The sequence below is a fragment of the Falco punctatus genome, assembly GCF_963210335.1.
Source record: "Falco punctatus genome assembly, contig: scaffold_34, whole genome shotgun sequence".
Lineage (NCBI taxonomy): Eukaryota > Metazoa > Chordata > Aves > Falconiformes > Falconidae > Falco > Falco punctatus.
In genome coordinates this window covers 21,156-46,743 of record NW_027660147.1, presented here as the reverse complement: position 1 = coordinate 46,743, position 25,588 = coordinate 21,156, and the positions used below count along the sequence as shown (strand labels likewise).

Below are 25,588 nucleotides of genomic sequence, written 5' to 3'. Positions count from 1 at the left end.
AGTTTCCGACTTGCACAAGTAATTCAGGTACATACAGGAGTGATGCTGCTTTCCAGAACTTTTAAAGACATAAGAGAAAACAGGAAAGGTATTTACACAGTTAAGTTACACCGGTAAACAGTAAATAAACCATCAAGAAACACGGGAAGTTATATAAGATTTATTATGACTTTAAAACAAATATGGTGAAATCTGACTTATTCGAAAAAAAATATCTGCTTACCTCTGAATTTTTTCCTATAGATCTTCTTGTCTCTTCTTCTAGTTCCATTTGTCTCCCAAGGTGGTTGTTCAAAATTCCTTCTTGAAGGGCTCTGGCCCTCTTTTCCTGAGAGCGCTGTGTCTGTGTTTCATCATGTTCCTCTTCAACCTACAGTAATACAACTGCTTGCATCTCGAGAAAAATCAGAGCTAGCAATACATCTTCCCACTCTCCCCAGAATACCTGAAAAGATTTTTGATTCCCCACAGCTATGATAATCCACCTATAAAGAATAAATTTTAATTTTCTTCTGAAAATTTAAGAAGAAGAAATACAGGATGTTTTGTAGTAATTTCGAAAAAAGTCAGGCTTTGCCTGAAATACAAATGAAACCTAAATTCTGAAAAAGAAAAAGAGGATGAATAAACTGCAAAGCCAAAAAAAAACAACAAAACAAAACAACAACAGACCAATTGTGAACTAACTGTTCTCTACTGCCCTCAAAATTTGGCAATAGTTATCCAATGCCTCTTCCATGAACAAAGCACCTCCTTCTCTAGGCATACTGGAATACAAGTGAAAAGAAGCAGAAAAGAAAGTGTTTAATTCATTATTTAATATACCTGTTTCAAGAGCTTTCTCAGTGTTCTTATCTCCATTTCTAAATTCCTTGAGTGTAACTCAAGTTTCTGTTTCTCCTCCCTTTCTTTACAATATTGATCGTCTTTCCTTTGCAGTTTTTCTCTCATTTTCTCACAGAGCACTTCTACTCTGAGTCTCTTTGCTTCTTCTTGTTTCAAAGAACACCTGGGATTTAACAGAGTATTTGAGAAACAAAAGCACTGATACAAAAGTAGATGTTCCACATGATGAACTTGCAGAGACAACTCAAACCATAAAAAAACTTAAACGTTTCCAGATTCCATATTTTTACTGTACTTTTCAACTTTTTGAAGAATTCTAACTTCATTCCATTGTCCACGGTATCAGTTGTACAAAATACGGAAATAAACCATTGATTGATTTACCAGTTTTTTTGTAAGGTTACACAGGGAAATGCACACTAGTGTGTACACTTCCATCATAAAAAAATAAATCCTCTTCATATTAAAGCCATTATGTTGAAAAAGGAGTTTGTTGTCTCATCGGATCAAAGCATCATAAACTTTTACTATGGTTAACATACATTTTCTTAGTATACTGAGCCTACATATTACGGATTCAGTGACTAGAAGTAATACTGCTGAATCAGCACGCCACTTACCTATGGCAACAATTTTTCAGCAAGCCTTCTGTAAGGCTGCCCACAGACAGAACAAGCAGTTTCTGTTTACTCGAGAAGGATGTCAGTGTTCAAAACCAGATTCAGAAATGCATGGGGTTTAAGCTGAATACGATTAAAAACAGTTTTAAACCTCAGTTGGATCTACCTCTGGGAGAAACTACAGCAATTTCATTTTGAAGCTGACTTACAAGGAAAGCCTTATGGAAGGTCAGCTTCTTTACCAACTGAAACAATCAGCAATGAGCACTGACATGGTAAAAAACGGTCCATGGTGTGCCCACGGTACCCAAACAAGAAAGCAGCTTTGTATTTGGTCATTATTTTGACTATTTTTTCCCATATATTCACAACAGTGAACAAGAAAAAAAAATAATCAAGTGTCAACGTAAGGAAAGAACTGCCAATTGAAAGCCTGCTTTAGAAATTCTGCAAGACAAGAATCAACCACCACTAAAATTACTTGAAAGACTGACAGAAACATTTGTATTTGAATGGCGTATATTGCAAGGAGAAAGCTTTACATGTAATTTCTAGTGTAATTTCGCAAAAAGTGTAACTTTTGAAAGTATAAATTTAACGCTGCTTGGAGAATTCACTTAGAATGAAAATACTACTTCTTTATACTTGACAGATGTTTGAGGATTTTGAACACCTGCTGAAGTCAAACCCAGGCCAAGCTGGGACCGGCCTCGTCTTCCTCGTACCCCCCTCCCCCGCGCTGGGAGGCCCAACTCCCCCAGGCCCAGCTCCCGCAGCCTCCCCTCACAGGGCTGGTGCTCCTGCCCCCGGGCCAGCCCGGCATCTCCCTGCCGACCTCACACAGACTGGGCAAGATCTCCTGGGCTGGGCGGGCAAACACCGGGCCCCGGGCTCGAGACACAGCTCAGCAAGCCCTGCGGAGGGGTGGGCACTCACTGCCCCCAGTGCCCTGGCACTGCTGCCCTCCATACAGCCCAGGCCGCTGCGGGCCGCCCCAGCTGCCAGCTCACGGTGGCTCCTGCTGAGCTCGCTCTCTGCCTGGGCCGCTCCCCAGCCACGCCGTCCCACCGGGGATCACCACAAGGAGATCTCCCCTCCCAGGCCAGGGCTCTGCAGTTGTCCTTGCTGAACTGCCTACGGTGCCTGCTGGCCACCCCTGTCTGACGTGATGTCAACAGCGATGAGAAACCTCACACCTCCGGGTCTAGCTCAGGAGTGTGGGGAAAGGGGCAATCCCAAACTTGACCTTTCCAACAAACAAACAGGTAAGCAAACAAATGCTCTAAGCTCTGGTTTGACTTGCACTGGGTGGAGTTACCAGAAACCCTAGTATTATAGGCCAACAGAAGCCGCAAGGACAAAATGAAAAAAAAATAAATCCAACCATCTCTCAAATCTCTCTTATAAGTCTGATTTCCCCATACACATTCTCTTGTTCTCTTCTCTTGCTAGAAAACAAAGTTAGAACAACATCCAGAACATCGTACATGGAGCTGATATCCGGACGTTTTTCCCCTCTCACATTATGTACCTCATAGCATAACTGGCCCACGGGATTCAAAATACCCAAACCCAAAAGACTGGAAACTTCTCATCCTGTTGCCTGCACCATCAGAGTCTTTTGGAATAAAACCACTGACAAGATAATACATTATCAGACCACAATTTACATACTTAAGGCTTTGGGTATCACTTTTCCATTCTGCTTCTTGGTGAGCCAATATGGATTTCAAATCTTGAGTCTTCTCCGCTCTGAACCGTGACTCCCTCTTTTCATCTCCCAATTCTCTTACTTCGAGTGAGAGAGCTGTATACTGATTTGTCCCACGTTCTAGTCTCTGTTCATATTCAAGAAGTATGTTTTGCAGTTTCAACAAAGTAGCAGAACCTGGTTTGAGACAGAAAAGACACAAAGCTGCACAAATACTGCCCAATGTATAAGCTGTTCAATGCTTTGCTGCATTAGGTGCAGGTGGCAGGTCTCGGTAGTGGGAAGGTCCCTGTGAGAAGGAGCCAGGGGTCGTCCCGTGCTGGACATGGACGGTTTCGATGGACCCACCGCAGGGCACAGCTGAGCCTCTCAGCCGTGCTGGCAGCTCCTCAGGAAAAACAAACGTAGGAAAGGGCGAAACCACCACACGGGCAGAGAAGGGGAAAAGCATGTGAAAACCAGCCCCGCAAACGAACACCCAGGTCAGCGAAGGAGGAGGGAGAGGTGCTGCTCCAGGTGCCAGAGCAGAGATTCCCCTGCAGCCCCTGAGAGAACCATGCTGGAGCAGATACCCACAGCGCAGTGCTGCGGAGGACCCCGTGCCAGAGCAGGCGGATCCTTCCCGAAGGACCTGCGACCCATGGAGGGCCCAGGCTGGAGGAGTTTTTCCCCAAAGGACTGCAGCCTGGGGGAGGACTCACACTGGAGCAGGGAAAAGGGACGAGGAAGGAGCAGCAGAGAGAAACTGCTACGTCCCGACTGCAGACCGCAGCCTCCCTGTGCTGCCTGGGGAGGAGCGCAGCAGAGCTTGAGCAGGGGGGGTGCCGACGTGTCCTTCTCAGGTTTTGGGTCTTTGTTTCTCACTATCCAAATGTATTTTAATCGGTGGAGTCTGTTTGGCCAGTGACAGTCACTGGGAAGTGACAGCCCTGCCTTCACAGTGACCCACAAGCTTTTTCACCCCGTTTTGTCAAGGAGGGGCAGTGGCAGCACTGGGCGGGGAGTTTGGCCTTCGGCCAAGGTTAACACTTGCCTGATGAAATTTTAGCATAGTTTAAGAGCCCTAGTAAGCGATGCTTATGTTTATATAATGCCGTGTGCATATATGCAAGCATCTTATGACAGTTGAAATTTGTTATATATATGTACTTATTATTTTTAAGCAAAGCCATTATTTTGCTGTACTCTTTCTCATTAGCTGTTGAGGGGTGTGCTGGTTGTGGCTGGGATAGTGTTAATTTTCTTCACAGTCGCTGGTACGGGGCCATGTTTTACAGTTGTGCCGCAGACAGGGTTGGTAGCACGGGGATGTGTTCCTTATGGCCCAGCAGCGCTCACACAGAGCCAAGGCCTTTTCTGCTCCTCACCCCACCCCACCAGCCAGCAGGCTGGGGGTACGCAAGGAGCCGGGCCGGGACACAGCTGGGACAGCTGACCCCAGCTGACCCAAGGGATGTGCCATGCCACGCGGCATCATGCTCAGCATATAAAGCTGGGGGAGGACGAAGGAAGGGAGGGACATCCAGAGTGATGGCACTTTGTCTTCCCAAGTATTTGTTATGCGTGACGGAGCCCTGCTGTCCTGGAGATGGCTGAACACCCGCCTGCCCATGGGACGTGCTGGATGAATTCCTTGCTTTGCTTTGCTTGCGTGCGTGGCTTTTGCTATTAAACTGTTTTCATGCCGACCCATGAGTTTTCTTACTTTTCCCTTTCTGATGCTCTCCCCCACCCCACTGGGGTGGAACAAGTGAGTGGCTGTGTGGTGCTTAGGTGTTTAGGTGTGGCTGGGCTTAAACCACATCAAGGGGATATAAAGAAGAAAAAGCTCTTGCTGACTTTTGATGACCGCATTAGAAGGAGCTGAACTGTACTTTGCAAGAAACTGCTTCTCCAGCTCTGACTAGACAGAGAACCAATGATAACGTAAGGCACTTGGCTGGTAATACAGGCAACATCTCAGGTCAGGTGACAGTTTCACAGCTTTTGAGGGGGATCTCTAATCATAAAGAGATACTATATCGAAATATGAAACTAAAATACTTAGGAATGCATACAAAGAAACCATGTTTTAAGGGGAACTTGTAACAGCTGAAGACGGTGACTTGAAAACATACCTGTATGATCCACACGAAGCTGTTCTAACAGCAGCATAGCCTCCTTGTAGGTTGAAGTTCGTAATTCCACATCCTCTGAAGTTGGGTCAGATGAGCAAGTTAAACCAGGGTCATCAGTTACTTCCATTGGTATGCTGACCTACAAAAAATACAGTACTTTCTGTAATTCCACTGTCTAGTATTACAGACCATTCCAAATGCATGAATGATTCATTCTCTCCTTCACAGCCCACAGATTTGTCTCAAATACAATAAAGCTGCATACCAGCAGCAATTTGTACATCTGGTTGATCACTACATAAACACTGCTCCCATCTAAGTGATTAAAAGTTGATAGAAACTGTTTATCAAGAACTTCGTTTTACAGTACCTTGTTCTTTTCACTCCTGGTTGTTGCTGCAGGTCTAGAAAACAGAAATATATTTCAGTACTGAAATGCTTACTTTGCATTATGAATAATACCTACAGTTGCTTTGAAAACTTAATTGCAGAACTGAATTAAACTAAAATCTGGTATAGTAACTTTGCTAGATATAGTTCAAGACTGAAACAATTATTGTGTGCTATTAATGTCTACTGGAAGGCTAATTTTTCCGCAAGATATTAAGCAAATAGTTGAAATAACTGTTCCCTAAACTTCACGCAAAGTGACAGAAATCTTACAGCTACAGACATGTAGCTATACGCTTACGTGCATTCCCTGTTTAATACCAGGGGTTTAGCTCTCTTCAGTACCGAGAATCCTTCTCCTACAGGTCAAAGAACTGTAATTTTGGATTCTCTGGTGTCCTGGGTCTGGCTGGGATGCAGTTTATTTTCTTCACAGCAGCCCACACAGGGCTGTGTGTTAGATTTCTGACCAAAACAGTGTTGATAACACACCAGATTTTTAGCTAGGGCTGAACAGTGTCAACAACTTCTCTTTCTCACTTTGCCACAACCCACACAAGTAAGTTCAGGGTGGGCAAGAAGTCAGGAGGGTACACAGCTGCAAGAGAAAAGGTGGAGCGGGGAGCAGGGCAAAAAATCCTGCGATACCTGCAGTGAAAGAGTGATGTTGCTTTTCTGTAAGTCTCTCCTCGCCCTTTTTAAACACATAAAATACTTCTATGCCTGTGCACACACTCATGTAATTAATCAGAATTTGTGCACAGTGACCTTATTAACTTGGCCAGCATGCTCAAAGCACTCTAAACAAAAGCGAAGTGTTTGTCAACACAAAGTGCACCAGGTAGTGTGGTCACAAGAAAGAACAAGAATCTTCATATGCATCAGGTTTACAAAAAGCCTCAACACACAACAAAACCTCAAACTTGCCTCTAGCTCTTAGGTCAATTTACATCATTAAGTAAGTTTTGTTTTCAGCATTCCTTTTATGCATACCTTCCTTCATCCTCAGATGTTTCACTGGAAGTGCTATCATCCCGTACTTGACCATGATTGCCACTGGAAGAGCTCATCTGCTGATGAGCCTTCTGCTTTGAAGGCTGCCTTCTACTTTTCTTTGCAACTTTGGCATTCAGGGCAATTTTACTGCATTACACAGAAAGGGGAAAAAAAATAAATCACCAAGTGAGTAGGCTTACAAAAAATATTTCTGTGAAACAGACATAAGATGATGTCCAGAAACGACTGAGACAAAAAATATCTACTATAAAAACACAGACTTGACTGCAAAGATCGTGGAAGATACCCAAGTACTTAAAAAACCTGCCCCTAGGAGTGAGGGGGACACGTGGAATCTGAGCTAGAGCCAGGTTAAGCTGGAATACCTATAATATCCATGTTACAGAGAGCATCTAGAGCAGAGATTCCTTTGAAGGACAGACAGGAAAAAACTCCTGCTTTAGGTTTACATAAAAATACGTGTGCCTTCTTTAGACTTTTGAGATTCGTTTGGTAATACCATCTTTTCCCCTCTCCCGACAAAGGGCATATTAACTTAATGAAAAGGAAAACACCAACTGCACGGAGATCACTAAAATCACCTAGAAAAGGGAGTAGTAGCAAACCCCAAGTTCCTACTTTTCTTTTCTAGGTGGCCATTTCCTACAAAAATAACTGCTTTTTCCAGTCTTCAGTTCTGGTTTTGAAGATGCATTTTGCCTCAGTATTGACAAGGAAATCACAGGAATTTGGGTGGGGGTTTTATTTTTTATTTCCTTTTCTTTTTTTAGAGCAGGCAATAGATTTGAATATCGTGAGCGTTGTGTTTTCTAAAAAGACATTTTCTTCACTTTTTGAGAAGCAGTGGACTACTCACTATGGCTTTCACCACTGAGGAAACTACTTCACCTACCACAGTATTAGAAAACCTAAGACACTTACATAGTACTACAAATAAGAACTAGAGATTATTTCCTTAGCTTACCATTTCATTGGCATTTTAATCAATTTTGAGCTCTCCTCAGATGAAAAATTCTTTTTGTCTTTTTCTTCTATAGTGTTTTCATTCTCCATTTTCAAACAGTCATTCTTCCTTACAGTAATCTTTTGTTTCATTTGCCGATTAGTGATGTTGTCTGATGGTATATTTAATTTACCAAGACATTCCTGTTTCGCCACCGCCTGCACTTTTGAAATTATTCGTTTGCTTTTTTCCTTCTCAACCTATAAAAAGAAAGTTAAGCTTCATGTATTTCTTAGTATTTCTAAAAGACAGAAACACCACATCCAAGATTGATTAATTCAGGGTTTACCCCTGAAATAATATAACATTAGAGAAGCCTTTTCACAAAATTACACTACAAAGAGTATCATGTCATTGAAAGTGCTTTGAATTCACTCATGATTAAAGATAACAAGAATACAGCCCTTCAAAAGAAAACAATAGTGTCTCTTAAAACATGAGAACAACAAAAAAGTGAAAGCATTACTGATGGACAAAGAGTTAGGAGGACTGCACAATGTCAGTTGTAACACCACCAGAAAAGAATATCAAGTGGAACTGTGCTGGGCTCCTGCTCCCTGAACAAGGGGAGAAAAGAAAAAAAAAGATCCCAAACCCACAAACACAACTGGTTTCACAGGAAAGAGGAATTTTAGTGAAAGGCAATGAAGACACACCACGCAGATATCACAGCACATGAATTATTAGTCAAGACCCTGTTCAGAAGCTATTTTCATTCTTTGATTCAGAATCAGAACCGATAGAGTTCTGTGGATTTCTTCTTAAGGCAATGTAGTGATAACTACTTGCACTGGAACCGAGTGCCACCTGCTGTTAAACTGGAGCAATAATGCATTCCGTTTTCCAAAAATGGGGAAAAAGACAGCTCTCCACTGCTGTCTTTGTTCACAAGTAACATTTCCATTAGAACAAACCCCAACTTGTAGGAAGCATCCTCCTTTAATGATGAATAGCTAAAGTGAACAGGACCGTTGATCCAGAGCGAGATTAAAGAATAAAGAGTAGCAGGTGAACTACCTCTTCTGGCAGCTGTACCTTCTTTCTCCAAAGCCAGGAATACTATTTGCAGCATTCCTACCTTACCCGTAAATCTTCCCATATCTTGGTTTAGTTCTTCATCAAGATTCCTTTTCAGCATGACGTATGATTGCTGAGCATTTGCAAAAAGACTTTCCATTTCTGCTTCTCCTATTTTGTTGTCGATAAAGCAGTCCCTGGGAAAGTCATCACTAAATCCAGAGTCTTTTCCAAGTTCCCTCTCTGTTACAAAAAGTGCATTTTCACCACGTGGAGAAACTGTCTTATTGTAGGAATAATATTAGAAATGTCATCCAAAAGACTGGGTTTTAAGCTGTATCTCAGGGATTATTCAGGACCTCCCACTACGTTTCTACTACTTCCATTTGCTAGAGGCACCTTTGTATCATTGATATTATTTGTGCAATCTCCTTCACCTGTACTCCAGGTATCTTCCATGTTTGCATTTCAGTTATCTTGATCAGGAAGGACACCAAGACTCGGATTACAGTTTCCATTTTGGGTACTTTTCCACCTAGCATAAGTTTAATGTCTCCAAATTCACCTTTACTTTCTAAGCTGTTACTTGATTCTGTTGCATGAGATGAAACAGCATGAGAACTCTTCAGCTCAGCACTGAAGCCATCTTCTGACATTTCTTCCACAAGGGAAGGAGTTTTCCCAGTTTCATTAATTTCACCAAGCAGCTGCTTTAGTTCTGCTGTAACGTTTTTAAAACTTGTTTTCAATTCCCTCTTCTCATTTTCAACCCACATTCTTGCATCTCTTTCTTTCCAAGGTTTTGGACTTAGAACTGCTTGTCAGCACTGTGCAATTCCTCATTTTCTGCTGTGAAATTTCTGATGTGAAAATTTCTGCCTTATCAGTGTGATTTTCATGTGCTGTTTTTTCTATCAAGTTGATAGTTTCTAAAATATATTTATCCTTAAGTAAACAGGTACAGACAGAAAGATTATCAAGAAAAATTACTACAGTTAATCTATGCAATTGCTGTTGCAAACTCATCCTATAATAGAAATAAGGCATTTTGAAAGCCTTTTTCATTACAAAAATCAAGGGACACTAAATGAAAGGTTCACTGCACACCATCTTCTTAACAAGAGAAGGACTCAGAGACAGCAGTTTCTTGGGTTAGGTTTGCCTAGGCATTAGGGTTGCTTTTACCTTTTAGCCTGCTTGCTTGCTGTAACTGCTGGCATTTGTCACAGAGCATGTTTATTTTTCATGTTTTATTGCTTTAATACCGTTTTTCATTAAAACTGCCAACATTTTTCTCACCCACCCTCCTCCCTCCATCGCGCTCTACCGTCTGGCATTGTACAGTCCCCGGCCACCTAAGCTAACCCAACGGGAATGAACATGACAAGCTTCTTACTGTTCACCACACGGAGAACTGGCTAAGGGAGGATTATTTCTTCACCCAAGCTTCAGAAATAATAAATTCCACTCCAAGGTGCAAAGGAAAGGATTTATTAGGGAGACCTGCCTGCTCCTGCCCTCATCCCAGGAATCAGGAACCCAAGCTCGCAGGAAAACCGCACCATGCCTTAACCCTACCCAGCCCCCTCAAGTCCCTGTCCCCACGCTCTGTTTCTCAACAGCTCCGACTGCTTCTGCCCCGTGTCACAGTCCTGCCCACACGCCCCTTCCCCTCGTGGTGCCTTCTGAACAGGGCCTGCAGCCTTGGTGTCCCAGCGGGCTGAGACCGTCACGCTCCTCTCTTGTCAGCCAGGCCCTGTTCTCCCGCGGCAAAGACCCCTCCGCTCACAAGAGGGAAGGAGCACCTCAGCCAGACACCACCTGTCTCACCCTCCCCCTTCCCAAGCTCACTGGCCAACTACTACCACCTTGCAACAGGCTTAAGTCCTGCGCTTTGCCTGCTAGAATTAGGCACGTCCCTCTCTCGTGATGCCCGGCTGTGGGGTGGAAATCATTTGCTACGCTGTCCCTTCGGGTGTTCCAGAGGACGCCAGACCCCGCTGTGCAGCCCTGCCCCGCATGTCCAACACAAGCAGGACGGCTGCCTTATTCCCCTCTAGGATACCCTCTGAGAAAACCCTTTTCAAACACTTCACGTGGCCAAACAAGAGCACATTTTGCAGAGGCTGGGGAAGCCTCAGAAAGGTCACCACATTTCAAGGCGTTCTCTTTGACCTTTGTCTTACGAAAGAGGAAGACCGGCGTGTTTCATCAAACAGATCAGCACATTATAGACAAATCTCCCTCTTCACTTGAACGTGCATTTTGCACAGGCAATAAAACCCACATTTGGCTGCACTGTTTCTCAGAAGTGCACAAGAGGAAAAACACCGCTCAAAATTTAAGCAAACCAACTGAAAACAAATCAGTGTAACAGCAAGCATCCGACATAGTGACAAGGATTTTACCCCACCATAAGAAGACTGTATCCAACTTTACTTCAGACTGTAAACACAGCCTTCACCTACAGGACGTCCCTTCTGCATTATTCACCGACCGGTACGTTTTCTTTACCTTAGTGTATAATACAGCCTACTGAATCAGACTGCAATCCAAAATACTTGGGTTTACATACCTGCACCCCATAATATTCAATGCCACCATTCATGTCTTCTTTTTCAGCTGATGATGACATATGAAAGGTAGATCCCGAGTTCTCACCTGCAGTGAAAAACCACACATTTTTATAAACAGCATGACTTCATATTACTTATTTACACCTAGAGTGCATCTTGAATCACCCTACTTGTGACAAAAATCTTAACACAAAATAAAAAAAATACTACATTCAGGACTGACCATTTAGTAAAGGAGAAATCCTTCAGATGGGAGTTCTACGCCAACAGCAAAAACTTCCCTGCCATTCTACACTCCAGATGCTCAAGAGACAGCGTCACAAACTACAGGCAGAAGCCCTTCACAACAAACCCTGAACTTTCAGTCACATTTTAGCTCCTAGGCAAAGCGTAACAGTAAGGTATCAAAAATTAAGACGGGGGGAAAAGTGCTTGGCCAGATCATAGCTTTCTTCTGCTACGTTATCATCCAAGAATGTCCAGGTGTTCAGACAGGTCAGCCCTAAACCACATACACTTTCAGCACTATGCACAAGAACCCGAACCCAAAGAGATACAAACACATCCAAAGGGCACACGTAACGCAAACAAGGTAACTTCCTTTACAACTTGCCAGCAAGCGCCATGACAGCTGGTGTTAATTAACAAATACTAAGCACTTCATTGCTATAGCGCACACCCACACCGTGAGTGCATTCCTAAGGCAGACATCGATAAAAGCTCACTTCAGCCTATACGTGTTTACAGACAAACATTTAGTCCACCAGGAAGTTACCAGTGTTGTGCTCCCCTGAAACAATCCGTGAGCGCGCTCCGTGTCTGTCTGCAGCTGGAAGCAACACACCAGGTGATCCTTCTTCCGGACTTTCAGAATCCGTCTGTAGAGCATAAAACACGGGCATGAGCATCGGTACAAATTCTCAACTCATTTCTACACAAAATGTTCCTGCTAAGCCAACTTGCACAGCATGCAATCACAAAAGCCTTTGATCAGCCCCTTGGAAAGGGCACGTCAAGACACAGTATATTGGAAAATCACAGCAGACTTGTGTGTTTTCAGATCTTAGGCAAAAACCTCACAACTCATCTAAACTAGTCTGTCACGCTGGCAAACTGCACAGCCGCAAGGGAGAATTAACACGGTAACTCGAGCTGTGGGTTGCGAACCCGTAACTGCAGGTCTGGGGGGGACCCAACTTTCAGACTGAACTGGTACCCGATACTCAAATTTGTGCTGATGTTCCCCAGGCACACGTCCTGCAGTGGGAAGCGAACACATTGCTACTCCCAGTTGCAAGGGTTGAACAAAGACAAGCAAGACAAAGCTTACAGAAACCAAGGCTACAAAAAAAACCAAAAACAACACAGCAGCATTTTAGCCTTGTATTTTTAAGAAGCGGGTGGGGAAGAGTTCCTTCTTCCTCACAAGAAAAGTCAGAGGGCGTAAGCTACAGACTCTGCTCGTTTTCTTCTAACCCATTCCCACAGACAGGAAGAACTAAAAGGGCAAACACAGCCAGCACGTGTGGTATCTCTGTTGAACATTACTTTCAAAAAGGGCCAAAACGGTAGAAAGGCTCTTTCCCAAAGCAGCTCATCATCTAGGCTGCAGACCCTAAGGGCAACCACTGAACACGTCAGCGGAATAGAGTTGTGTGGTGAAAAAGCAACAATCCCGCCAGCCCCGCTGAGGAGCTCAGACTATTTTAAGCAGCAAGAAACTTCACTGCCGCAATACTGTACCAGAAACACAACTCCAAGGGCCAGCTGCCATGAGACCCAAATCATTAGCTCGACCTACCTTCATCCCAAGCCTCGCTGAACAGCTAGCACACAGCACAAGTATTTCAAGGGCCCCCAGTTACAAACATACAGCAGAACCAGGAGAAGGGGAAATAAGCCTCAGCCGCGGCAGGGCCCAAGCTCCGAGTGCTTCTGGATCTCGCTCCCCACCCCCGCCCCACTGGGAACCCCAGTGTCCTTCACGGGAAATACCTCAGAATCCCAGGGAGATTCAGCATCTTCCTCTTCCTCTGCTCCCACCGCAGTCAGGGCACCTACAAAGGCAGTAAGAGGTGAGACACTGAGCCCTTCTATTTCACTCTGCTTTTCCCCAGCACCCCTGCACCCAAAAGATGCACAGCGGCTCTGTTGCTGAGGACAAACTAAGGAGTGAGTGTTGAATTCAAGGGTTTCTTCACACCCAGCACACAACATCATGGTACTTCCTTTGGATTGCCACCTCTCCAGCAGAAGATGGCTATGCACAACAGCTGACACAGCTACAAGCAGCACTGAAGACGTGTTTGGGTCACACTCAGGAAAAGGCTCCAGCACGCTGCAGCCCTGTGGCATACAGAGTTTAGGTCACCTGTTCTCCAGTCCACAGCTCCAGAAATTGCCACTGACTACCACCATCCACTGTACAAGAAGTACCATAGAAACACCACCCGACACATCTTCACGCTAAAATCACCAAGAAACAATGCTCCTTTTGTAGCACTACCAGAAAAGACCTTCCTTGAATAGCAGTTTTTACCCTGCACCTTCCCAGAAGGTAGACACCTAAGCATTGCCATTGAAAGGAGGAGAGGCTCACAGCCCAAAATCTCACCCCAAACACACAACTTGTCTCTATCTCAGGGGGCTAACATCCGAATCTCTTCTCTACTAGGCACACGCAAGGCTCAGTCTCAGTAGGTTCCTGGCCAGATTAAACTATCTTCATTTCTCTCTTTTAAGCTAGTCCGTTAGGTAAAACTGATTCAGGATTCGCTCTTGTGGAGACATGCACACAAAAAATGGGAAAGGAGCTAGAGACCAGTGAGGGCACCCGTCCTAGCAGAGGGGAACTGCTGGTTCCAGCCTCAGCTAGGACTACTCACACTGTGCCAAATGCAGGCTTATGGTAAAATGCACCGACAGAAGAGCATGTATAGGCACAACACCTGGAATACAGCAGGTTCTGCCAGGCCCGCTCTGTAGCATTTGATCAGCAGCTACACACGCTCTGGTAACATCTACCACACCACTCTACTCTCTGGAGACAGACAGTGGAAAGTGTGCCTTCTCCTCCTGCTCCAAGACCTGAGGTGAGTACCAGAGTGCTCAGCCCTGACTGACATGGCAATGCTTTCAAGCACACTCAAGCGTGGCACTGGAGAGACTTTCTACGTTTTAAAACTGGACAAGGTGAGGCACTGGAACAGAACAGCTTTCTCTCAGATCGACTCAAATCTTTCCCAGGCTTCAGCCAAGAGCAATCACAACTTTTCAGTCTGACAGTACGGGCCAGAAAGGGGAATACCACTGTCACACCCAAGACTCTCTAATCCTCCTCTTTTTCAACTGTGCATTTTGTTCTGATCGCTTCAGGGAGAACACAGCAACAAAACCAAGAATGACACGTGCTCCATGTAGCATCATTTGGAATCCAAGGCCACAATTTGTTCTTCAGGAACGAACGAAAAGGAACAAAAGCTACTTTCCTCCTTGCCAATGCCCACTAGGGTTCACAGGCAAGGGAAAAACTTACTGTTTCAGAAGTCAATCACCATTTCAGTTCATTTACTGTGCATTAATATTTATAGAGGAAGAACTGGGATCAGTATTCACTAACTCACTTCTCTCACCAGTGTTGTCTTTGGAAGCACTGTGGACTTGATGGCTATCATTACAAATAGAGTTTTTCACACCCTCAACAACTGCAGTTTGTAGCCCTTCACCAGTGTCTTCCTTTTCCTGCTCCTTCTCCTCTTCTTCCTGTTCAGGTGATTTTTCCTAAAAGAGATTGACCAAACAGCTGGAAATAGCAGAAACAAGCACCTTCTTAGCCACCCATTGACAACTTTAAAAATGCTTCTCCTGTGTAAGACAACAGGGAAACTTTGTTGAGCTTTGTTTTACAAGGCCTTCAGTTTTTCCATGGGAATCTCTGAGGAGACAGCAATGACATTAGCCCTAAGTCATTAGCCCTGGCTCTGCAAAGCTCCAGAGAAGCAATTCTTCATGTCAGCCTAACTCTAGCTTTCATTTCAGTTACATTGTTTTGGAACATGCTCCTTTTCCTCTACTTTGCTCCAGGAAAATCACTAACTTCCTGCTCTCAATCTTACTCAAACTTTTTCGTTCCTCATTTTCAGCCATCACACCAGGCATTTTACTAAATGGCAATAAATCTTGACAGATAAAAACTGTACATACAACTGAGAAAAAAATTAATTTATTTCAGAAAAACTATACTGCCTATTTGTTTTCCTGCAAAACCACTGCAACCAATAAAAAAATATTGAAAATACTGCCCAATATTATTCTTATACCTAAGAAACTGCTTTGGTTAGGAGTAAAGGCATTTTCTATTATAAAAAAAGGATGATCAAAAGATGGATATACGTGAAATATCAACAGAAATCCAGTTTACCTTTTCGTTCTTACCTTTATTCCCCTTAGAAAATACCTTTGTGATTGAATCATCCTTATATAACTTACTTTGGTGCCTGAGTGAAATGCTGCTCTTACATTTTCTTCATGCCTATTCAAGCACAAGTGTTCACTTTCTTGTTTCGGTGCTTCACAGACTTTATTATCTACTTCACATTGCTCTTCTTCTGTATCTTCATCATCCACATGTTCAAGACAGACAGAGTTTGGTCTTTGACTTTCAAGCCTTGGGTTTTTTCCTGCTGACAAAGAACTATTATCACTTTCAAAGCCATTACTGAAGCTTGACTTTTTCTCCTTAAGACCACAACTATCTGAGAGAAGCCGAGGTGTCTCTTTTTTCCAGTTTGTCATCTTAGATTCTGCAAAAAGGGAGTCATCATTTCTGTGAAACTTCGCCTGAATCATGCTTTTCTTGTTCCAACTTTCTGGTTTATCTTGCAAATTATTTAGATTTTGACAGACAGTTTGCTTTGGTACTGACTTGCAAGATACTTCATTATTCACCGTCTTCGGAGACATGGCAGTTATGTCAAAACAACAAAAGGAGTTATGTAAATGGCAACAGGTATGTTACCAGATTAATGGAGTAATCTGGGAATGTCTGGAAAAGGAACCAAGTCAAGGATGGGCAGGATGGAGGAAGGACTTGGCCAGGGACAAAGGCTTAGGAGGGGATTAATACCTTCATTTTAACAGCATGACTTATTTTTTCTGAAATGCCTAAGTGCTGTGTTTTCAAAATGCTACTTTTCTCATTTACTATAGGAAAAGAATTGTTTAAAAAACTACTTAGCAAATCTACTTTTATATATTAGTATACTATGCAATCTTTTCCAAATAGCTTACTGTTTTTCCTGAACTGCTGGGAAACATTCATTAACAATGTCAAATTTGGCTTCTGCAGCTTCTGTAAATAAATGATTATTTTCTTTTAGAACACTAACGACAACAACAAATCCTTTGGTCACATCAAACCTTGAACACTAAATGTAATCAGGCTGTCCTTTTGATAGTGGTCAGGTGCTGGCTCCATCCTATACTTCTAACTACAAAAACACTCCTCACATATGCAATTCAGTGAGTATTTCACCCCCAAAATACCATGCAGGCACCCTTCTGAAAATTGTTTCCAAAACTATGGTTACATGCATAGCAGTTTTAAAAATCTGGGTTTAATATTTGTAGTACTTCAGTAAAATTCAGTTATATTTAAGATCGCAGCTTCTGGATGATTACTTGCAATTGTGCACAAGGGAAGTAACTGTTAAGAACCCTAGGTTTAATGCATTAATTAGTCCCTGCAAGTACACTTACCAGAATATCCTGAAATTTCAAAAACATGCCAAAAAATGCATAATTTATATTTAAATCAGTGCAAGAAAATGAAATCATGTTAAAACTAAACATGCTTGCACCTCCAGTATTACAGAGTAGGCTGAACTAGAACACTGGTTCCTCATTGCTGCAGAATCCCAGAGCAACAGAACAGATGTTCCAGACATCACTGCAGAAGTTAATAATTCTTCAGAACACTAGCAAAAAAAGCAGGCCTGAGAGCTTGTAGCTGACAAAAAGAATACTACCTAAGCATTCAAAAAAAAAGAAGAGGGAAAACATGCAGTGTGAGATTACGTGCAAGCACAGAATGCCATCTCAATAGAAGAAAAAACATGACCCATTTGAGTTACTCATCCACTGAGCACTCTTGAGTAACCTGATGAGGAGGAAAGGAGAACTAAGTGATGAAGGATTTCAGTACATCTTCGCTAAAAAGTGCCCTTTATCGGTTAGGATTCTATCTAAAAATTTACAGGAAACATTAACAGTGTTTGGGGAAGAACAGAACAGGTTATATTAGTAACTTATAAACTTAAAATCTGACTCAAATGACCAAGAACAAATAAAACTGTGGTGATTTATCTCGTCGCCTATTGCTCTTTTGCCTCAAACCACAAATCTGCTGCATGATCTGCCACAGCTACAAGGTCTTTTAGGAAAAACTCACAGCAGAAGAAAGGCTGGCAGGTCAGAGAGTGCTTCTAAGGAGAAAACAATATTGGCTAGAACTGTAGTTTCTTTCAATCCCCCAGAAAACTTGCCTTCAGATCACTTATTTCTATAGGACATTTACTGTAAATACACCATACCTTGGGAGTAAAATCGAGTTCTTCCTCAGAAGTATGCCAACTGACATCACTCCCCTCTTTCTCCAAGCTTCTTAAAAAGTAAAGCAAAATGAGTACTGTGTCTCTCCAGTCATTCCTCAGGTATGTGCTGGGTATGTTTAAAGTCTTACCTGATTGAGTCTCCTTGCGACAAGTCATCTATTGCTGTGCAAACACGAATTGACATGTTGAAATTAGATTTGGCATGCTAAAAATTAACCAGCACATACAAACATTTAACCTGGACAACTCTACATGTCATAACAGAATGAAACTTTGGGGAGTCAACTTAACGTAAGACAGCATGAATGAATGCATGCATTTCCAAACAACTGCTTTTTCAAGTCACACTGAATTGACAAAACAAAAAAGACCAGAGTTTTATCTCCTTTGAACTTTTATACCCAAAAGTTTAAGAACTACCTCTAAACTAAAAAAAGCCAGCATAGCATGAATATGCTGTGTTAATAAACAGTTAACAAAATACTGGTGCTTTAGCAAGACAGTAAATAAATGAACTGCTGAAGTACTCCTACTGCACACACAAGCACACACTGTTGACAGAGATTTTACTGGTTTATATACTATACTAGCTGGTGCTCTACCCACTTACAGGTTATCCTGAAAAGGTAAAAAACATCAAAAAGCATAACCAAGATCTAAAGCTTATCCTCACATAGAAGAATCCCCAGCAGTTCTCTACACTGCACCAAAAAGGGTATTCAACAGGCAAAACAGGCGTAACCAGGGCACTCTATACTACGCTCCAAGCTTTCATCCATGTTAAGACAGCAACTTGCACACAGGATCACAGGATAAATCAGGTCACAAGGGACCTCGGCAAGTCTCTCAGCCAACCGCCTCCTCAAAGCAGACTCAGCTCTGAGGTCAGATGAGGCTGCACAGGGCTTTAGCCAGTCTGATCTTGAACCATTCAAGGAGACTGCACAACCTCTCTGTTTTACTGTTCTCACCATGGTGAAGCTGCCCACATTCCGTTAGAAATTCTCTTGTTTCCATTTATGCCTCTTGTACCTTTGCTTCATGTGACACACCACTGGGAGGCACCTGTCTCTGTCTTCTCCATACACGTACTGGAAGCTGCTGCTGCTGGGTCCCCTTCAAAGTCATCTCTTCTCTACACTGAACAAGCCCAGTTCCCCCAGTCTCTCCCCAAAAGGCAAGTAGTCCTGCTCCTGGCAAAGTTTGATGGCCCTCCACTGAACTCGCTCACGGATGAAAGACCACTCTCTCTTGCACTGGGGGCTCAAAATTATACCCAGGGAGCTGGACACAACCCAGGGACTGCCAGGTAGCAGCGTACAATCCCCTTCCTCAGTCCCCTGGCTATGCTGCTCTTCATACAGCCCAGGACACCGTTAACCTTCTCAGCCGGCAGGGCACTCTGCTGGCTCATTCTCAGCTCGCTTTCTGCCAAGACCCTCTGGCTATTCCCAGCAAAGCAGCTCTCCAGCCAGGCAGCTCCAGCACGTGCTGTAGCAAATGGTTGTTCCTTTCCATGTGCAGGACTTGGCATCTGCCCTTGCTGAATTCTGTTAAGACAGGCCTGACAGTCCATTTACCCAGCTTGTCAAGATCCCTCCGAATGGCAGCGTGGCCCAGATGCACATGTTGCAAACTCAACGATAGCGCACTCTAGCACACCACTGATGTACTAAAGAAACCTGAACTCTAGGAATCCAGCCTGAAGAGTGCGAAAACCTCTCAATTACCAACAACTAAGATGAAATAAAAGGCCTCTTCAATTCCCAGGACAGAAAGGAAAAAACCAAATAGAGCCTCCACATCGTATCTATTTCAGCATTCCTCAAGTCCTCGATAATTAGTTCTCGTTAACTATCATCACAAAATGAAGTTGCTTATAAATAGAAGATTGGTGGCCTTCCATAAAGTTGTATGATGACAGCCAAACCTTAGACAAAATGTCTTAGACAAAATCATTAGAAGGAAAAGAAAACAAAGGGCATATCATGTTGAGTAAGTTATCTGAACTTTTGCTTTCCATGGATAGTAACTTTAAGCAATGATCAAAACCAGTTCCCATTCTCCTTTAAAAAGCAAGAGAGAAAGTTTATGAGCCAGTTTTCAGACAGATCTTGATGCCCTACTGTAGAAATGGGATCTAGAAAAGTAGTATCTAGGGATCACTTGTTTCTACTTTAATTGAAGTCCATTTTCATTGTGGAGTAACAGAAGAGCATATATATTTTTTTTAATATTATTTACTATCACTAATGACACAAAGCAATCACTCGATTCAGTAATAAAGGACCCGTGCAAAACACGCAAACAAAAAGTGCCCAAACCCTGCTCTCAAACCTGATTTATAAAACCAAAACCATCAGAATAGAGACCTCTAAGATAATAAACATCACAGGTGTGTTAGTATTTGTACATCACACAACATGTTCCATAGTTGAAATGCTACTGTATAGAATACCTTTCTTTGTTTTTCCTGTTCTTGATGTCTGGCTAGGAGATTGTGGCATTCCTATATCCATTTAGGGAAAGGCGTGTCAAGGACAGACCAAACAAGGGCACCAGAATAAATGTGAATTCCCAGAAATTTGGAAAACCTAACCAGTACATTAACAAAGCTATAGCAATGGGAGAATGTACTGTGACCATCAGCCTACTCTACAGTTACAAGAAGTAGAAGCCAAACCTATCACAACCTACAGAACTCTACTCTTAAGGGACAGTGTCAAACAGTGTAACTTAATTTACTTGCTCCATTGTAGAATACCTATATTCCAATATTTTGAAACACTGAAACAGATTCTTGGCAGTTTACTGTACTGCCAACTTTGAACTTCTCTCAGCTTGAATAGTCCTTGCCCAGCACTGACTGCCGATGCAATTCCTTCATATTTGTAGAGTGTTTTATACGTACGGCACACTTAAAATCCCTCCGTCTAAGCATCCCAAAAATCTGTAGGTGCCAACAAACTTTGGAGATACACTAGCCAGTTGTGTCAGATGGTGCCTGATGCAAACACAGCCCCCTCCTACCTCAGTCTGAAGGTAAAAGCCCTGCATATATTGATTTGACCATGCTGAACTGTTCACATAGAGAAGCTACGCCACCAGCCAGAACGCAGGCTTGACAAGCAGTCAGAGTGAATACCCTGTTCCCCCAGGGCTATAGGGCAGGCCACAACTGGACCAAAACGGGTGCACTGACTGGTGTGAGTGTCATGCATGTGTGCTTGTGTGTGTATGCGTTGTGTTGTGGAACAGAAGCTTTAGAATATAAATCACCATCCACCTGCTCTACCCATCCTACTTAGTAAAATTTTATTTTTTATATCAATGAATGGTGTGGTTCTGTTATTGCAGCTACCCAACACCAAATGTCTGTGTGACAAGGCCATAACATTTGCCTCAGAGCAACAGGGAGTCCCGCTTATATTGATGTTACCACAAATACATGGAATGGATGTGGCAAGAGGACTCCTATCAAAAATACACATGTAAGAGTTAAAAAAAGGACCTCAAGATTGTTTCTCATTCCTTCTCCATTTCTCAGTTTTCTTAAAAGGCGATACAGCAGATATAAAGCACACTGAAGCACTCGTTTCTTTTCCAAGAGCTCTATGATGAAAAACCAATGGTTTCTGTAGGAACAATACACCAATATGCAGTGCAGCAGCTAAAAAAAGCTGCCACTGAAGACATACTAGAAATCTGAACCCTTGCTTTTAGAAAAAATACATAATTACTTTTTGCCAAAGAAATTCCAACTTCAAATCTGAGAAGTCTGTCATTCGATATGCTAGAGGTGGAAGCCATTCATTTGGAGGTTTTTGCAAGTCTGTCTGTAATCAACAAAAAGGTTCATGTTCTGACAAAAAGTAAACACTCAAATAAGCATGAGCCAACTTCTTAAATATACTGACTTGCTCACTAGAGGCGAATATTTTGAACAATGTTCAACAAGTGCAAAAGTAGCAGCAAAAGGAGGAAGGACTACATTGAAAATCCCAGAAAAACAGGAATGAAGAGCAAGATTAAAACAAAGAATTCAAAGTGGGTATTCCTGCGTTGTCTCACGATCAGTTGAGCTTCTCCTCTAACAGGGGCTTCAAAGCTTTTACTGCAGCCTGTCAAAGGGACTCATGATGCAGGACCTGCGCTTTGTGTGTGCAAGCAAGAGACTGCAGAATCAATGCCACTAAGTGTTCCTTGCATGCTACTAATCCCTCTCACTCAACAGGCCGGGGTCATTTTCCAGGAGACTCAGCACAAGGAGAAAAAGATTCGTACTACTCAAGAAAAACAAGCCCTACTATAAACAGTTTGAGACCACAGCGCACTCTTTCTCCTCCCAAGTCCTTAACCCACATAAATATTCTCTTCACACTTACTATGCCTCTTCAAGTGAGGATTTCCCGTAACATTGTGGACTTATGCTACTAGTATTACCGTCTTCAAGGAACTGAGCAAATTACTTGGTTCAAGAACCCATATTTCCCTGAGGGCATATTAATTTTGGAATCACACAACAGTATTATTCTGCAAGCCACATATTTTAAAATAACCCAGGCCTGTCAGTCATCACAATGTGGTACCACAGCAATGATCTATGTGCACAGGAGGCAGCCACAGAGTGCTGTTTGGGTAAAAGCAACATTTTGTTGATTAAACTACCTGTACCAAGCCCTTTCCAAAAATAAAATAAAATATAAAAACCTCCGCATCTTCCTTCAGTCTATCAAGAAACTTTACACATCACTGACTAGATCAAAATAACTAGTCCTAAGTCAAAGGAACAAAGTTTGGCTCTAAATTAAATTCCCCTATCTGGGAAAAGTGAACTCGGAAAAATATCTCATGTTTTGCTCATATTTCACAACATATTTAAAAAAGGAGTAATAAACTGTGTTTGAACACTGTCTGCTGCCCATTTGCCACAAAGTTCTGATGTAACACCCTTAAAAAAACCAGAAAGGATAGAACTTCCCACTGTAGGGCCTGAGATGTAAAGTACAAGAAGTTCGATCTATATTAAAAGATTAGTTTTCTAAGATTCCTCTAGGGCTATATGAGCTCATAAGCATAGACTGGATCTTAAAAATTAAGGAGTTGGGGTTTTTTTTTATTTTAAAATGAACTCACTGAAGGAGCTAATTTTTTGATAACAAGGCAATTCAATTGTTTTTCTGGATCTTCAATTGTTTTTCTGGATCACAAGTTAATATTTTTAACTTTTTAACGTTTATTTCATAAAATTACTGGAAGTAGAAGTGTTATTTATTTTTACTGGAATCAAACTATGTCCATGAAGATACAGTACACACAGAAGATGCATTATTGTTTCTAACAAAGTGACTTTTCCAAGACGATTTTTCCTAAGTATGTCTCTACAGCACCTACACAGAAACAATCGTAACTGATGCTGAGAAATAAGACAACTCACTAAAGGCAGCTTAGTGCAGGTGAAACTATTAATATTAAAACACCACTGCACAAACTCAGTGGATATCAACAAGACATGTACAGTCCTGCTAACTCATCTGTTGCTTCCCAACTACAGGAAGATGAACAACTACTCAGGATGAACCTACTGCTTTTGCAATTCATTTTCACAATCTGAATGGCCATCTACAGGTACAAGTACACACCCCAAAACCAAAACCACTCTCACCTAGTTCCTTCCCTGTCCCCCTTCTCTCTCTGTATGAAAACCTATACAGATGGGCAATCTGGCAGGCAGAACGCAACAACCCGGTAAGTGGCCCCGTAGCACACAAACCGCAGCTGCCTTCACCCCTGACAAGAAGCACCTCCAACCAGCAACAAGTCAGCATATTCACAAAGCTTCTTGCGCTACCCCACCTGATGCCTCCACTAAAGTCAACGGCAAACACAGTGAGCGCTGACAACACAAACCCCCTAAAGAAAAGGCCACAGTGATTTTCCTCGTGAGCTCCTGCGTGATTAAAGATCCTACCTCCTCTGTCCACAGCAGGTGCACCCAACGTCAAGCCAGCAGCTCTGGCCCGGTGAGGAATGCCAGGTACTGTGTCGCCTTGTGCACCACCTTCGTCTCTGCCTCCCCGGAATGCGTATGCCACCAGTTGTTTACAAAGACTATATAGGGAAAGAGAAGAAACGTATTTGGTAAAAACAACCACATACTTGCTTATACAGTTTAATAGAACAGTTAACAGCCAGTTATCCACCCTACACGTATTCATAACCATATGAATTCATATACTTGTATGCATTCACTGAGAGTAATACACACAGAACTTACTGCACGACTACTACCTACTTCAATATTCACTACAGTCATGTTCACTCTAGAGGTGCATATCCACACCTATGAAGCTCCAGCTCGGCACAGTATTTTCAGCCGAGCTGTTAAGCACACATAACCACCTTAGAGAAGGGATACGCACAGGTACAAAGCTATCCATAAGAGGGGTGAAACTGCTTAAGACTTTAACAAAAGGGATTTGTTAGATCTCTGAAACAAAAGGCTGGTAGTTCCTGCTCATTGTAGTGGAAGTCAGTAAGGACAATGGTGCTGGTCTGAGGAGAGGACTGACATGCATTTCAGTTTGCCACGTTCTACCTCTGGGTAACTGTAGGATACAGACATGTTTTAGAGCTTGTACTGGGCAGGTGCAAGTTTAGCATCAAAACTTGAAATCTAACAGACAATTCGGGGCAGAAATTTTCTTCAACATCCAGATTAATACTAGACACAGGGAACGATACGTATCAGAAGACGTCACTGAGCACAGCTTCAGGACAGCTTTCAACACACCATTAAACCGTGCTGCTGATACCAAAAACATTCAAAAGCCACACTGACAACTGACAACCTATTCTAACAATAAAGTCAAAAATTTACCTAGAATATCCATGAGTAACAGCATAATCCTCAGCTGTCCATCCGTTAGTGTCTTTATGGAAAAGATCAGCACCATATCGAAGAAGAACTTTTATTAAATTAAGCTGTCCACCAGATGCTGCAGTCATAAGTGGGGTTCTGAAACACCAAAAATATGTTATGGTGTAGATCATTTGACACAGACAGTGTAATTATTTTTATTCCTATTTGCTCTCAAAAACTACTTTCCTCATTACTGAATGAGCAAAAGAAAAAGCAGTTTTCATTAAATATTAAGAGCAACCATAAAATGCAAGAGGGAGTCGAAACAACCAAACCTTCAATCTTCAGACAAAGCTTCCACATAGACAACACTCACATACAAACTATGCCACTATGCAGGAGATGTTTTTTCAAATTGAGGCAGTGCTGCTGAGCTACCAGCATGTTTCCTGCCAGAAGGGCCACCACAGACAATGCCTTCTTGTAATCCTCAACGAGGAAAGCACCCACTGAGGTATGACAACAGCCAAGCGCAGATGTGCTTTCACAAGTCACACAGAAATAGCTGCTATGTGGCTCCCCGGGTTTTTTTCGGAGCTCACTCTCATGCCTCTGATTAATCCAACCTAAAGAATACTAAAGAGACCCATGAAGAGTTTTGACAAACCACTCACCTTTCACAGTGATCTCGAGCATGCACATCAGCTCCTTTCTGCAGAAGAAACTCTGCTATATCTTCATGATGTTCAGAGATAGCAAGAATAAGTGGAGCGTTTCCCTCCTGAAAGGGCAGATAAATAAATTTAAAAATAAAAGTA

General features: G+C 42.6%; 3 protein-coding genes across 3 annotated transcripts in view; all 3 read right to left on the bottom strand.

Moving 5' to 3' along the window:
* LOC308057781 (uncharacterized protein) overlaps positions 1-25,588 on the bottom strand; it is a 490,296-nt gene that overhangs the window by 447,985 nt on the left and 16,723 nt on the right. The window lies entirely within an intron of this gene.
* The window catches only part of LOC308057795 (ankyrin repeat domain-containing protein 26-like), a 46,270-nt gene that overhangs the window by 15,704 nt on the left and 4,978 nt on the right, over positions 1-25,588 (bottom strand). The window contains exons 4-18 of the mRNA XM_080411842.1: positions 25,445-25,551; positions 24,789-24,926; positions 23,515-24,019; positions 18,037-18,113; positions 15,732-16,302; positions 13,293-13,643; positions 12,073-12,175; positions 11,297-11,382; positions 7,666-7,904; positions 6,678-6,827; positions 5,665-5,698; positions 5,295-5,433; positions 3,141-3,354; positions 826-1,009; positions 224-370 (exon numbers count right to left, since the gene is read on the bottom strand). Of these exons, the coding sequence (XP_080267968.1) occupies positions 224-370; positions 826-1,009; positions 3,141-3,354; positions 5,295-5,433; positions 5,665-5,698; positions 6,678-6,827; positions 7,666-7,904; positions 11,297-11,382; positions 12,073-12,175; positions 13,293-13,643; positions 15,732-16,302; positions 18,037-18,113; positions 23,515-24,019; positions 24,789-24,926; positions 25,445-25,551 (3,045 nt within the window). The remainder of the gene's footprint in view (positions 1-223; positions 371-825; positions 1,010-3,140; positions 3,355-5,294; positions 5,434-5,664; positions 5,699-6,677; positions 6,828-7,665; positions 7,905-11,296; positions 11,383-12,072; positions 12,176-13,292; positions 13,644-15,731; positions 16,303-18,036; positions 18,114-23,514; positions 24,020-24,788; positions 24,927-25,444; positions 25,552-25,588) is intronic.
* On the bottom strand, positions 7,898-10,735 carry LOC308057782 (uncharacterized protein). Its single transcript, XM_080411835.1, is given in 5 exon segments — positions 7,898-9,189; positions 9,193-9,227; positions 9,230-9,533; positions 9,536-9,574; positions 9,577-10,735. Coding segments are annotated over 5 exon segments (708 nt in total). The 5' UTR covers positions 9,787-10,735; the 3' UTR covers positions 7,898-9,069.